The sequence below is a fragment of the Gymnoscopelus braueri genome (genome assembly GCF_963280865.1).
Source record: "Gymnoscopelus braueri genome assembly, chromosome: 15".
Taxonomy (NCBI): Eukaryota; Metazoa; Chordata; class Actinopteri; order Myctophiformes; family Myctophidae; genus Gymnoscopelus; species Gymnoscopelus braueri.
This window is the reverse complement of record NC_137620.1, coordinates 51,521,101-51,536,100: the sequence shown is the minus strand read 5'-3', so window position 1 is coordinate 51,536,100 and position 15,000 is coordinate 51,521,101. Positions and strand designations below refer to the sequence as shown.

The following is a 15,000-nucleotide window of genomic DNA, read 5'->3' as shown; positions in this document are numbered from 1 at the left end:
TCACACGCATTCAGTTATACAGCATTGTTTTTCAATCTGTTGTCTTGTCTCAGAAAACAAACAATGCAATTTGTAACAATAATAATAATAATAATAATAATAATAATAATAATAATAATAATAATAATAATAATAATAATTATTATTATTATTATTATTATTATTATTATTACATTTATTATTATAAACCATTTTAAGTAGAATAATTTGAAGTTAAACAATACCTGGTAATGTGTGTGGGTGGTTATATAATTACATTTATAGAACAGTGGTGTAAAGTAACTAATTACATTTACTCAAGTACTGTACCTAAGTAAAGATTTGACGTAGTTTTACTTTACTAGAGTATTTCCAATTTCCAGAACTTTCTACTCCACTACATCTCAGTCACTGCTATAACTACAGTATATCACTTTAAAAAATGTTTTATGAAGATTAGCTACTTTAATTATTTACATTTACAAAAATAGCAGATCTACAAGCTCATAGTGTGGCACTCAGTGCCGCACTATGAGCTTGTATATCTGCTATTTTTGAATAGCCAAATAAATCTTAAAATGACACAGATGCTTTCCCAGATTGAATGTTAAATACGCTCTGAGTTCAATTAATACTGAGGATTTCACTGGGCAAGCTCCTGAGAAATAAAAGAAGCAGCTTTGATACATTTATACGTTTTTAACACATATATGATTAATGCTTCTAACTACCTATTACCATTATTATATTTTCAAAAATGGCAAATTTACATGGTGTAGCCAGCATGAAATTTCATCTAAATCACAGACACCTGACATCTCTTTGCTTTAACAAACTTAATGTCAGGGAGCAGTTATTTTCATAACACTGCACTACGTTTGTGTGTGTGTGTGTGTGTGTGTGTGTGTGTGTGTGTGTGTGTGTGTGTGTGTGTGTGTGTGTGTGTGTGTGTGTGTGTGTGTGTGTGTGTGTGTGAGACAGACAGACAGACAGACAGACAGACAGACAGACAGACAGACAGACAGACAGACAGACAGACAGACAGACAGAGAGAGAGAGAGAGAGAGTGTGTGTGTACATGTCCGTGCTGGGCTGACTCCTGTGTGACGATCAAAGAGTATAGACTGTTAACGAGCCAATCAGCCAGAACATTCCGCAGCTGGTTAGACAATGCCTGGGCGATCAGAGGTACTCAGTCAAGTAGCAGCGAGTGGGGGAGGGGCGAGCTGCTTGGCAGCACAGCAATGCAAACTGCGACTCTGTCTGTTAGATGTAGTGTCAATTTACTATTTTTCAAAGTATTTCGCGGGCCGCTATGGACCTTTCCGCGGGCCGCAAAACGCCCGCGGGCCGCGAGTTTGACAGGCCTGATATAGACCCTCACAGATAACATATTATTACTTTATGAAAATAGTATAGCTTTGTTAGAATTATATCCTTAGAAATACAGTTAACGTGATAAGCATTATCTCTTCGCATGGCAGAACTCTGGGATATCTCTTCATAGACATAGAAGCGAGGTGAACCCGCCTGCCTCCCTCCCCAACGAACTGAACACTTTCTACGGCCGGTTTGAGATCAGCTCCAACCGCGGCAGCCAAGCGGGGCCATCAGCAGCACCAGCAGAGGAGAACCCTCTAACCATCTCGGAGAGAGAAGTGCGTACAGCCTTCACACGGGTCAACATCCACAAGGCAGCCGGACCTGATGGAATTCCAGGCCGGGTCCTAAAGACATGTGCAGACCAGCTGGCGGGTGTCTTCGCTGACATCTTTAACCTCTCCCTCTCCCTGGCTGTGGTCCCTGCAGGGTTCAAAATGTCAACCATTGTGCCCATTCCCAAAAAGGCCAAAGTGACATGCCTGAACGACTGGAGACCTGTTGCTCTCACCCCGATCGTCAGCAAGTGTTTCGAGAAACTGGTGAGGGAATACATCAGCTCCACGCTACCTGCCTCGCTGGATCCGTGGCAGTATGCATACCGCAAAAACAGATCCACCGATGACGCTATTGCCATGGCTCTCCACACCGTCCTCTCGCACATGGACAACAAGCTGCTGAAGGACAAATATGTACGTATGCTGTTCGTGGACTACAGCTCAGCATTCAACACCATTGTCCCAGCAATACTTGACAAAAAGCTCAGACACCTAGGGCTACACCCAAGCATGTGCGACTGGATACAGGACTTCTTGTCCAACCGACATCAGGTGGTGAGAATGGGCAGCATCACATCCGACCCCCTGACCCTCAACACCGGAGCACCCCAGGGATGCGTGCTGAGCCCTCTCCTCTACTCCCTGTACACGTATGACTGCATAGCCACACATGTCTCCAACACCATCATAAAGTACGCGGACGACATTAATTTTCACTTTTTTTATTTTCAATGTTTTATTTGGGGTTTTATGACCTCAATTACACCCAAAAAACCTGAACTTAGAACATTCAGTGGATTTTCTGTGGTCTGGGGTTTTCTGAATAATTAGGCTGAAAAGTAATCTGAGCTTGGCCCTTCGACAGTGAGGTCACAGTCGATTAATCCCGCCCACTCTCCTCCTCGCCCCTCCCCTCCCCTATCCTTTCCTTTGGGGGGGGCGGAGCAGAGGCGATGATTGACAGGCAAAATCCCTCACCAGCGACACCCGCAGGCAAAGATTTATTTTTTCATTGCAGTTGAAAAGGCTTTAGAAATGTGAGAGAAAAACACCTGCCATGGATCAATGGAGTGGAATTTTCACTTAAAACTTTTTGTACACTTTTGAAGGACCAGGACAAAGACTTTGAATGTGGTGTAAAAGTGAATGTCATTAAATCTTTAAAAGCGCCTCGCATCGTCTGATGTGCCGCGCATTATTTATCTTGGGTGCGCATGGGCACCAGCGCACCAGTTATGTGCACCCCTGATTATAGTTTCAGTATTGATGACAATTTATATCCTTATGTGACATTTTATATCCTTTTTAAGCCTTAGTTATTAGGAGCAAATGACTTGTGTCCTTATATGGTAACGCATATCCCTTGAAGCCATAAAAAGTGAATGTGTGTGCATTCACTATCCACTAAATATGTGTATCTACTAGTGCATGTGTATATAGCACATGTGTGTGTATCCACTTTTACTGTTTTATGTTGTTCATATAGACCAGGGGTGTCGAACTCATTTTGGTGTCCGGGCAAGATTGGTCAAATGGTGACTTGAGGTGGGCAGGAACCAGTTGCGGACGCACATGCGCGCTCACACGCATTCAGTTATACAGCATTGTTTTTCAATCTGTTGTCTTGTCTCAGAAAACAAACAATGCAATTTGTAACAATAATAATAATAATAATAATAATAATAATAATAATAATAATAATAATAATAATTATTATTATTATTATTATTATTATTACATTTATTATTATAAACCATTTTAAGTAGAATAATTTGAAGTTAAACAATACCTGGTAATGTGTGTGGGTGGTTATATAATTACATTTATAGAACAGTGGTGTAAAGTAACTAATTACATTTACTCAAGTACTGTACCTAAGTAAAGATTTGACGTAGTTTTACTTTACTAGAGTATTTCCAATTTCCAGAACTTTCTACTCCACTACATCTCAGTCACTGCTATAACTACAGTATATCACTTTAAAAAATGTTTTATGAAGATTAGCTACTTTAATTATTTACATTTACAAAAATAGCAGATCTACAAGCTCATAGTGTGGCACTCAGTGCCGCACTATGAGCTTGTATATCTGCTATTTTTGAATAGCCAAATAAATCTTAAAATGACACAGATGCTTTCCCAGATTGAATGTTAAATACGCTCTGAGTTCAATTAATACTGAGGATTTCACTGGGCAAGCTCCTGAGAAATAAAAGAAGCAGCTTTGATACATTTATACGTTTTTAACACATATATGATTAATGCTTCTAACTACCTATTACCATTATTATATTTTCAAAAATGGCAAATTTACATGGTGTAGCCAGCATGAAATTTCATCTAAATCACAGACACCTGACATCTCTTTGCTTTAACAAACTTAATGTCAGGGAGCAGTTATTTTCATAACACTGCACTACGTTTGTGTGTGTGTGTGTGTGTGTGTGTGTGTGTGTGTGTGTGTGTGTGTGTGTGTGTGTGTGTGTGTGTGTGTGTGTGTGTGAGACAGACAGACAGACAGACAGACAGACAGACAGACAGACAGACAGACAGACAGACAGACAGACAGAGAGAGAGAGAGAGAGAGTGTGTGTGTACATGTCCGTGCTGGGCTGACTCCTGTGTGACGATCAAAGAGTATAGACTGTTAACGAGCCAATCAGCCAGAACATTCCGCAGCTGGTTAGACAATGCCTGGGCGATCAGAGGTACTCAGTCAAGTAGCAGCGAGTGGGGGAGGGGCGAGCTGCTTGGCAGCACAGCAATGCAAACTGCGACTCTGTCTGTTAGATGTAGTGTCAATTTACTATTTTTCAAAGTATTTCGCGGGCCGCTATGGACCTTTCCGCGGGCCGCAAAACGCCCGCGGGCCGCGAGTTTGACAGGCCTGATATAGACCCTCACAGATAACATATTATTACTTTATGAAAATAGTATAGCTTTGTTAGAATTATATCCTTAGAAATACAGTTAACGTGATAAGCATTATCTCTTCGCATGGCAGAACTCTGGGATATCTCTTCATAGACATAGAAGCGAGGTGAACCCGCCTGCCTCCCTCCCCAACGAACTGAACACTTTCTACGGCCGGTTTGAGATCAGCTCCAACCGCGGCAGCCAAGCGGGGCCATCAGCAGCACCAGCAGAGGAGAACCCTCTAACCATCTCGGAGAGAGAAGTGCGTACAGCCTTCACACGGGTCAACATCCACAAGGCAGCCGGACCTGATGGAATTCCAGGCCGGGTCCTTAAGACATGTGCAGACCAGCTGGCGGGTGTCTTCGCTGACATCTTTAACCTCTCCCTCTCCCTGGCTGTGGTCCCTGCAGGGTTCAAAATGTCAACCATTGTGCCCATTCCCAAAAAGGCCAAAGTGACATGCCTGAACGACTGGAGACCTGTTGCTCTCACCCCGATCGTCAGCAAGTGTTTCGAGAAACTGGTGAGGGAATACATCAGCTCCACGCTACCTGCCTCGCTGGATCCGTGGCAGTATGCATACCGCAAAAACAGATCCACCGATGACGCTATTGCCATGGCTCTCCACACCGTCCTCTCGCACATGGACAACAAGCTGCTGAAGGACAAATATGTACGTATGCTGTTCGTGGACTACAGCTCAGCATTCAACACCATTGTCCCAGCAATACTTGACAAAAAGCTCAGACACCTAGGGCTACACCCAAGCATGTGCGACTGGATACAGGACTTCTTGTCCAACCGACATCAGGTGGTGAGAATGGGCAGCATCACATCCGACCCCCTGACCCTCAACACCGGAGCACCCCAGGGATGCGTGCTGAGCCCTCTCCTCTACTCCCTGTACACGTATGACTGCATAGCCACACATGTCTCCAACACCATCATAAAGTACGCGGACGACACGACAGTGATAGGCCGAATCGTCAACAACGACGAGTCTGACTACAGAGAGGAGATCAAATCACTGGCACACTGGTGCCGCGAGAACAACCTCTCTCTTAACGTCGACAAGACCAAAGAACTGATCGTGGACTTCAGGAGGCCGCGGAGAGACCATGCGCCCATCCTCATCGACGGTGCTGCAGTGGAAAGGGTCAGCGAGTTCAAGTTCCTCGGAGTACACATCGAGGAGGACCTCAAATGGGAGACGCACTCCACACACGTGAGGAAAAAGGCTCAGCAGCGACTGTACTGGCTCCGCCGCCTGAAGAAGCTCGGAGTAGGACGTCGCATCCTCAGGCTGTACTACAACAGTTCTGTTGAAGGCATCCTAACAGGCTGTGTCACGGCCTGGTACGGGAACTGCACTGCCCGAGAAAATGTCAGCCTACAACGAGTAGTGCGATCGGCAGAGCGGATAATGGGAATCGAGCTCCCAGCGCTCCAGGAACTGTACAAAAAGCGGTGCGTGGTCAAAGCCAAGCGCATCATCAAGGACAAGCACCACCCAAGTCACAGACTGTTCAACCCCCTACAACGACCGCGACCGGGCAAGGGGCTCTACCGCAGTATCAAGAGTTCCACCACCAGGTTTTGGTGTAGTTTCAATCCAGCTGCTGTCAGAATGCTGAATGGGGCATAAGCCTGGATGAGTTCAGCAGCCTGACAGCAGGCGGCGCAGACTTTTCTGGCTCTTCCTGAACACACCTGTGGATTATACCAGGGACAATGACTTGGACTTTAGCCCCCCCTCGGACACACCTGTGGACTACACCAGGTACAAATGACTTTTTGTTGCACTCCCTCATGGAGCTACTTGCGGATTATACTAGGGTCAGTCCACTCTAGGTGGACACGCACTGACCTTTTGCACCTTAATCCCTTGTATAACGCACTGACTTTTTTTGGGTCTTTTTTTTATTGTGCTCCTTTTTCCTCTAAGCACCTTAACGTCCATTGTCTATCATGCACAGTATAAGTATAACATGCACAGTATACAATACATTGCTGCTATGCTCAGGCACCTTAGTTTAGTTTTTTTTTTTTTTTTTTTTTTTTTTTATTATCTCAGGTAATTTGTAAATATGTAGATAACTTGTCTGGCCTTCTGTTGCTCTCTTGTTTTGATCTCCTTCCCACCTGCCCCCCACCCTCTTCTTCTCCCCCCCCCCCCCTCTTCTTTCTATGGAAACTAACGTTGCGATGGGAACGATGTACAAAAAAGAATTTCACCCACTTTTTTACCTTGTAAACCTGTGATGTGACAATAAAACTGATTCTGATTCTGATTCTTCTGAATTCACTTTTAGTGTTCATGGGTAGACACGGCACAGAGAGAAAATACAGGTAACTCCCCCAGGTATCTGTGGGGGAGATGTGCATGACAGTCCATAGGTGGTGAGACTGTAAATCAGTTTGGGGCCACCTGCACATCCTGGACGGAGGACCAGAGCCATGAACCAATGAGGAGGCCTAACTCTGAACTCTGGATGTAGGACCAGAGCCATGAACCAATGAGGAGGCCTAACTCTGAACTCTGGATGTAGAACCAGAGCCATGAACCAATGAGGAGGCCTAACTCTGAACTCTGGATGTAGAACCAGAGCCATGAACCAATGAGGAGGCCTAACTCTGAACTCTGGATGTAGAACCAGAGCCATCGACCAATGAGGAGGCGTACATCTAAACTCTATTTGACAATAATGTATAAGAAAGCCCCAGGGACAGATAGAAGGTCCCACTTGACTTCATGAACTTGAGGGAACCACTTGTTATCGGTTAAGGAGAGTTTTGTTGGGGCCAGAGAATTCTCTGTTAAGTACATTTTTATATTCAATCTGTATTACTGCTAATTTTCTCTTAATTGATAAATACACTATTACTTTTGACTTTCTGGTTAAATATAATAAATACATTTCATTTTAAGTCTTGTCTGCTCTTAATTTCACCAATTCAACGGACGCGCGGAGACGTGTGATCTGAAGGGTTACAAATTATTACATTGCACAATTTGTCTGTTGTCTTTAGTCCAGTCTCAACAGTATCTTTATAAATATAGAACACAGACAGTCAGTGTCTCAAACACATGACAGACAGACAGACAGACAGACAGTGTTGTAACATGTTACTCAAACAGTTGACTGTCTACTACTGTGTGTGTGTGTGTGTGTGTGTGTGTGTGTGTGTGTGTGTGTGTGTGTGTGTGTGTGTGTGTGTGTGTGTGTGTGTGTGTGTGTGTGTGTGTGTGTGTTTCAAGCTTTCACAATCGCCTCTTCCGACATCACTGAACACACACACACACACACACACACACACACACACACACACACACACACACAATTCAATTCAAAGGGCTTTATTGGCATGAGAAAACATACGTTTACATTGCCAAAGCAGAAAGCATAATACAACAATACAGCAATACAATCAAAACAAAAAATATGTACATTTGAAAGTCAGAATCTTCAATAGATCAATTTCTATGTACCAAGATCACTGGGTGCAGGTATAGTGCCGGAATATACACAATGATTAGTCTTTAGGGTGGTTGTGTTCCGTTTGATATCCTTTTCCTATCACAGCAACTCACGAATATTGCTGCTGTGTTTGCACATTGTTGTACTTCGCCCAGCAGATATGGGAGTTTTTTGTCATTGGTCATGTTTTCAAAATCTCCGTGTGTGGTTGTAATCTGTGGGAAGTATGTGTCTCTGATGTCTTGGTACAATGGACAGACGGTTAGGAAGTGTAGCTCGGTTTCCACTTCATTTTGTGTGCAGTGGGTGCATAGTCTGTCTTCTCTCGGGATACAGGTCTGCCTGTGACGACCTTTCTCAATCGCAAGACTGTGCTCACTGAGTCTGTACCTAGTTACGATTTTTCTTTGTTTTGGGTCAGTCACGGTGCTCAGGTATTCTGCCACTGCGTATTCTCTGTTTAGGGCCAGATAGCATTCTAGTTTACTCTGCTTTTGTGTTGCTTCTTTCCAGTGTGTCAGGTAGTTTTCCTTTTGCTGTTTTATAATTTGGTTTAGTCCAATGGGTTTTCTATCTCGTGGCTCTGTTTGTGTTTGTGCCCGGAGTTCCAGGGCCAGCTGGCTGAGGGGGCATCTCTCTAGGGTTTCGCTGTGTGCGAGTGCCTTGTTATGGAGTGCATCTAGGTCGCTTTCTTTTAGGTGGTTGTAGAACTTAAGTGCTCTCTTTTTTATTTTGATAATTAGTGGGTATCGTCCTAATTCTGCCCTGCATGCATTATTTGGTGTTTTTCGCTGGGTACGGAGAATGGATTTGCAGAATTCTGTGTGTAGGGTCTCGGTTTGGTGTTTATCCCATTTTTCAAGGTCATGGTTTGCTAATGGTCCCCAGATCTCACAACCATAGAGGGAAATTGGTTCTATCACAGAGTCCAGTATTTTAAGCCAGGTTTTAATTGGGATGTCTATTTTGATGTTTCTTTTGATAGCATAGAATGCCCTTCTTGCCTTGTCTCTCAGGTCCCCCACACACACAATCAACTGAAAACCCTTTCATATCAGTGTAACTCTGAGAGCCTGAAAACACTTCTACCAGGACACCACTAGGGGGGGTTGTTCTGTACACATTGTGTTATTCTACCAGGAGGCCACTAGGGGGGGTTGTTCTGTACACAGTGTTTTATTCTACCAGGAGGCCACTAGGGGGGGTTGTTCTGTACACAGTGTGTTATTCTACCAGGACACCACTAGGGGGGTTGTTCTGTACACAGTGTGTTATTCTACCAGGACACCACTAGGGGGGTTGTTCTGTACACATTGTGTTATTCTACCAGGACACCACTAGGGGGGGTTGTTCTGTACACAGTGTGTTATTCTACCAGGACACCACTAGGGGGGTTGTTCTGTACACATTGTGTTATTCTACCAGGACACCACTAGGGGGGGTTGTTCTGTACACAGTGTGTTATTCTACCAGGACACCACTAGGGGGGTTGTTCTGTACACATTGTGTTATTCTACCAGGACACCACTAGGGGGGGTTGTTCTGTACACATTGTGTTATTCTACCAGGACACCACTAGGGGGGGTTGTTCTGTACACATTGTGTTATTCTACCAGGACACCACTAGGGGGGGTTGTTCTGTACACATTGTGTTATTCTACCAGGACACCACTAGGGGGGGTTGTTCTGTACACAGTGTGTTATTCTACCAGGACACCACTAGGGGGGGTTGTTCTGTACACAGTGTGTTATTCTACCAGGAGGCCACTAGGGGGGGTTGTTCTGTACACATTGTGTTATTCTACCAGGACACCACTAGGGGGGGTTGTTCTGTACACAGTGTGTTATTCTACCAGGACACCACTAGGGGGGGTTGTTCTGTACACAGTGTGTTATTCTTATCATGTTTACATTACTGACTAATAAAGTATTCAATCAATCAAAGATTTAACCAAATGGACCCCTCCCTATCCTGAGGGGAACAACACATATAGCAGATGTACAAGCTCACCATGTGCCACAACGTGATACATGGTGAGCTTGTAGATCTGCTATTGATGGCAAAGAGGTTTGGTGTAGACTGAAAAAGAACGGACCAAGTACACTGGTCTGTTTTACTGAGTCTAGAGAGTTTAACTGCGATGCGACGCGTTGTGAGCTTGTAGATCTGTTATTTTCTAAAAGACAATGCAGCCAGATCTGCAATCTTATCTGAATGACTGTTAAAGCAGTTTAAATGACTTTATAACATGTTATTATTTATTAGTGTAGATATACATTGGAGTGGATACATGTGTCCAGATGTCTGTCAGACGGTCAGACATGCTGCTCCACAGCTCTATGATGGAACAAACAGGTTCAGACAAAGACCTGACATGAGATCTGAGCGGGCCGTACGCTAAAGGCAACGTCAGGATATAATGATAAATATAATCTCACTGTACGCCCATTATTTGGTCTGCACCACTTTGATAAATAAGAGCCATGATGTAGTCTCTGAACAGAGGTTACATCAGAACATGTTACCTGTATTAATGTGTTACCTCCACACATGATGTAGTCTCTGAACAGAGGTTACATCAGAACATGTTACCTGTATTAATGTGTTACCTCCACACATGATGTAGTCCCTGAACAGAGGTTACATCAGAACATGTTACCTGTATTAATGTGTTACCTCCACACATGATGTAGTCCCTGAACAGAGGTATCCTGAACCAGAGCGGTAACATCAACAGATGAGACGTAAGTCCAGGAAACAACCTGCTGAATCCTGTGGCCTCTGTGCAGAAGTTACAGAAACCCCCTGCTACCAATACACCTAGAGAGGTAGAGAGACATAGACAATACATAGAGAGAGAGCGAGAGAGAGTATTACATTGAAGCATTCAGTTTTGCATACAAATATAAAATGATGTTTAAACATGTGTTTAGACTCAACATGCATGTTTAGATTCAACATGCATGTTTAGATTCAACATGCATGTTTAGATTCAACATGCGTGTTTAGACTCAACATGCATGTTTAGATTCAACATGCATGTTTAGATTCAACATGCATGTTTAGACTCAACATGCGTGTTTAGACTCAACATGCATGTTTAGACTCAACATGCATGTTTAGACTCAACATGCATGTTTAGACTCAACATGCATGTTTAGATTCAACATGCATGTTTAGACTCAACATGCATGTTTAGATTCAACATGCATGTTTAGACTCAACATGCATGTTTAGATTCAACATGCGTGTTTAGACTCAACATGCATGTTTAGACTCAACATGCGTGTTTAGACTCAACATGCATGTTTAGACTCAACATGCGTGTTTAGACTCAACATGCATGTTTAGACTCAACATGCATGTTTAGACTCAACATGCGTGTTTAGACTCAACATGCGTGTTTAGACTCAACATGCGTGTTTAGATTCAACATGCGTGTTTAGACTCAACATGTGTGTTTAGACTCAACATGCGTGTTTAGACTCAACATGCATGTTTAGACTCAACATGCGTGTTTAGACTCAACATGCATGTTTAGACTCAACATGCATGTTTAGACTCAACACACATGATGCATGTTTAGACTCAACATGCATGTTTAGCCTCAACATGCATGTTTAGACTCAACATGCATGTTTAGACTCAACATGCGTGTTTAGACTCAACATGCGTGTTTAGACTCAACATGCATGTTTAGACTCAACATGCATGTTTAGACTCAACATGGATCATATTAAACATCATAAATAATTGACTTAATAAATGAATGAATTGATTTATTTATTAATTCATTATTAACACATTGCATGCCAGTCGCGTAGATCTACGCGAACCTATTTAAAGCCGCAGCGTGCCAGTCGCGTAGATCTACGCGAACCGCCGATTCCCATGTTAAGTGCCCCAGGTGCACTTTCCGAATTTTTTTTATCCATTTCCGTTTCCGGTTTTCGGTCGGAAACGGAATTATTCGGGTTCCGGTTTTTTCGATCGTATCCGCTTCCTGTCTGGGATCCTGTTTAAAACTCGATTTTCTCTGGTTGTTGTTTTTCTCCTCGCTGATCACTGTTTACCGTGTATCGGCTGTAGCTTCAAGATGGCGGCACGGATTTGGAAACTGTTTTCGCTGGCCGTTTCTGACGGATCCGCTGTGTGTTTAGAACCAAATGAACGCGCACTTTTAACTTATTTAGCGAGGTCTGTGGCGACATGAAAAAAACTAAAAAACAACAATAAAACGCTGGCACTGGTGAGTACATTATGAGATTAAACTCTGGCATGGAATGTGTTAATAAATAAAATACATGAATAAATGTTTAAACTCACCATGTGGATGAAAGCCAAACAGATAATTCCTTTTAGGATCTAAATCCACCGTCTTCACCAACTATACAGACAGACAGACAGACAGACAGACAGACAGACAGACAGTCTTCATCCTGCTGTTATCAACACATTCAGCACTTATAATGCGGGACATTCCAGCATTAACATTATTAATTACCCAGAACCATGTGAAAGCGGAGCGGGACTCGTCTCCTTCTCTCCAGAGAGACTGAGTCCCCCCCCCCCCTCTCTACAGGCCCCCGAACACATAGCATTGATGTTCTTTAGTTCCTATCTATTTTTGTTTCTGTAAAAGTAACTTATATTGTTACCATCATTATTATTATTAACTTTGTATCTTTGTCACTGATGAATTCTGGGTTTATGACTTATTTCTTCTTTCGGGTTTAACTCAAAAACGGCACATTTTATTAGGACTAAAATGTCCCTGAGACTCATTCTAATGAGTGTGTGTGTGTGTGTGTGTGTGTGTGTGTGTGTGTGTGTGTGTGTGTGTGTGTGTTTGGAATGGTCAGGATTAGAGGTAAAATATTCCAAATGTGCAGTATTATATGAAAGGCGGAGCGGCGGGAACCGCTGGTATCACTCTAAAACAGATACACTAACTGATTTCCCAATTTGCAATAAACCCCTTAAAGTCTATTCACGTCACAAGACTTACAGATATTTGGGCCACAAGTTTAATGTGGCAGGCGAGTAGGGAGACCAGGTCAAGGTAATCATTTCTGAGTACTCCAGCAGACTCGACTTAATCCACACATCGCCTCTGCCTCTAATCATGAAACTGGAGGCAGTCAGAATAATAGCATTGGCCAAGGTACAACATATTTTCTCCAATGTACATGTTCCACGAAAATCACTACGTGATTTGACTGACAAAACTGTGCACCTAGTGAGACAATGGACTGGTCTTAACATACACACAACACGTGACATTATATTTCACAGTAAACGTGAGGGTGGTATGGGTGTTCCCAATTTTGAATGGACATATATTAATACGAGGCTCTCCCACTTGTTAAATATCCTGAACATTGATGACCAGTATGTGAGTGAGCTTGCACGTTCATCTCTGTTCCTTGACCTAAAACGACGTAAGGTCCCCATGGCATGTGGCTCGGATCCTAGCTTCCTAGGCTTCAGGAGGAAACCTAGTGGAAAGCTAGACAGTCGCTCTCCCGGCTTCGGTGTGTGGTCAGACTGGCCGGACTTAAACGATCTGTGCTGTTGGGCTGATGTTACCTTGAAGTGGGTAGGGTCTAACTCTGAGGCGATGGCTGTCTCACTCTGTGTTCAAAAATGTTGCTTTAGACGAATACATTGTTATCTTTACTCTGAAAGCGAGGTTGCAGGTTTTACCATCTAAACTGAACCTCTCCATCTGGTTTCCAGGTAACCATGCTCCTCACTGTATACATCATGGTCATGAACAAATAGCTGAAAACCATGTCCCACATCTTAAATGGGTGCCATGTATATTTTGATTTGATTTGATTTATTTGAAAAGCCAAAACCACATGGTCACCGCAGTTCGAGGATTACACAAGAAAGTCCTGAGACTTATTTCCGTTGAGGTCCTCTTACAATTAACAGTCAATACGTTAAAATACATTACAGTACAAAACAGTACAAAACATGTAACTAACGTCAAACTACAAAGACACAAGTAACATACACAGTACAGCCACAGTACATGTTACGCAACAATACAAAAACATTGGACATACACTGTACATGCATACAATCAATACAAGAACACAAGTAACATACACAGTACACATCTACAACCAAGTGCTACCTTATCTTTCCTAGTCTAAAGACCCTCTATAGGAGAACCTTTTCTAATAGACATGATTTAGTTTTCTGCTTGAAAGTCCTCAGATTGGTTGTCAGTTTGACACTGTTTTCGAGGTCATTCCACTGTGTGGCTCCTATGTAAGTAAATGATTCTCTGCCAACTTTACTTTTGAAAGCCGGATGGCTCACATCTGCTACACTGGCTCTGGTGAAAAAAGTGTGTACTTCGCTTCTCTGAGTAAAACATGTCTTTAAAAATATGGGGACCTCGCCATATATTATCTTATGAACCATGGTCAATCTGGCCATGGTTACCCTGGATTCTATTGTGAGCCAGTTGAGTTCTCTAAACTGGTTCCTACCTATATGGGATCTGGGTTCTAACCCTAGAATGACCCTGATCAGTCTATTTTGAGCTGACTGTAGCTTGGTTTTGAGGGATTTCAATATACAGGGGACTCTACATAAGACAGAATATCACTTCTATTTTCAGGTCCTCCATCATGCTGTATAAGCATTCTACTGTGAAGCCGAGCATGTTTAACCTGTGTAACGATGATTCTGTGTTCTCTAACATTTCAGCTAACACCCCTGATGTCCTTGTTGTTAATGAAAACCATAGGGAGGTGTTCATTCTGGAGGTCGGCTGTACTTTTGATTACAGCTTAGAGGAAGCCTTCCTAACCAAAGTGCTAAAATATCATCAGCTAGAGCAGACCATCTCTCAGCTAGGCTACAGAGGTAAACTTTTGGTTTTTATCTTTGGTAGCCTATAGGACACAAGTTGGTTGTGAGGGGCCTGCAAATGGCCGGCCTCTCC

The 15,000-nt window shown here is 43.1% G+C and overlaps 1 protein-coding gene across 1 annotated transcript in view; it reads right to left on the bottom strand.

The window, feature by feature from the left end:
* The window catches only part of LOC308101957 (2-acylglycerol O-acyltransferase 2-A-like), a gene marked incomplete at its 3' end in the record, with an annotated part of 41,580 nt that overhangs the window by 19,627 nt on the left and 6,953 nt on the right, over nucleotides 1-15,000 (bottom strand). Inside the window, exons 4-5 of the mRNA XM_080451511.1 lie at nucleotides 12,363-12,423; nucleotides 10,713-10,856 (exon numbers count right to left, since the gene is read on the bottom strand). Of these exons, the coding sequence (XP_080307637.1) occupies nucleotides 10,713-10,856; nucleotides 12,363-12,423 (205 nt within the window). The remainder of the gene's footprint in view (nucleotides 1-10,712; nucleotides 10,857-12,362; nucleotides 12,424-15,000) is intronic.